This window comes from Eimeria mitis, genomic scaffold (assembly GCF_000499745.2).
Source record: "Eimeria mitis Houghton genomic scaffold, Emh_scaff1440, whole genome shotgun sequence".
In the NCBI taxonomy this organism is placed as follows: Eukaryota; Apicomplexa; class Conoidasida; order Eucoccidiorida; family Eimeriidae; genus Eimeria; species Eimeria mitis.
Genome location: NW_013569250.1, coordinates 9,777 through 10,224, shown reverse-complemented (window position 1 = coordinate 10,224; position 448 = coordinate 9,777). Strand labels below are relative to the sequence as shown.

Sequence of the window (448 nt, the reverse complement as noted above, 5' to 3'; positions counted from 1 at the left end):
AAGGTTTAGGAGGAAGCAATGTGAATACTGCGCTGGCGTTGAGGGGCCCCCCTGGGGGCCCCCCTTCTACTTCTGCATTGGGCCCCGTTTGGGGGCCCCTTGCTATCGTGGGGGCCCCTGGGGGGCCCCCAATACCTTGTGGGGGCCCCCGAGCAGCAACAATATGTGAGGTGGGGCTCGGTGTGTTTCTATGCAGCAAAATATATTTAGAATACTGCGGAGAGTGTCAGCTGCCTGCTGAGGTTCGCCTCGCCCTCAAACACCCCCACGGGTACCAGCTCAAGGGCAGACAACACAAAGCAGCAGCAGCAGCAGCAGCTGCTGCTGCTGCTGCTGCTGCAGCAGATGGTGATGATGGAGGAGGAGGAGGAATAGCAGCAACAGATAAAGGGGGGACTCAGAGAAGGACAGCCAATCCACAGGCAGCAACACACAGGGCTAAGACAGC

At 58.9% G+C, this 448-nt stretch overlaps 1 protein-coding gene across 1 annotated transcript in view; it reads left to right on the top strand.

Annotated features, from left to right (window-relative positions):
- EMH_0037040 (uncharacterized protein) overlaps positions 1-448 on the top strand; it is a gene marked incomplete at both ends in the record, with an annotated part of 2,128 nt that overhangs the window by 848 nt on the left and 832 nt on the right. Inside the window, one exon of the mRNA XM_013495146.1 lies at positions 3-165. Coding sequence (XP_013350600.1) covers positions 3-165 — 163 coding nt within the window. The remainder of the gene's footprint in view (positions 1-2; positions 166-448) is intronic.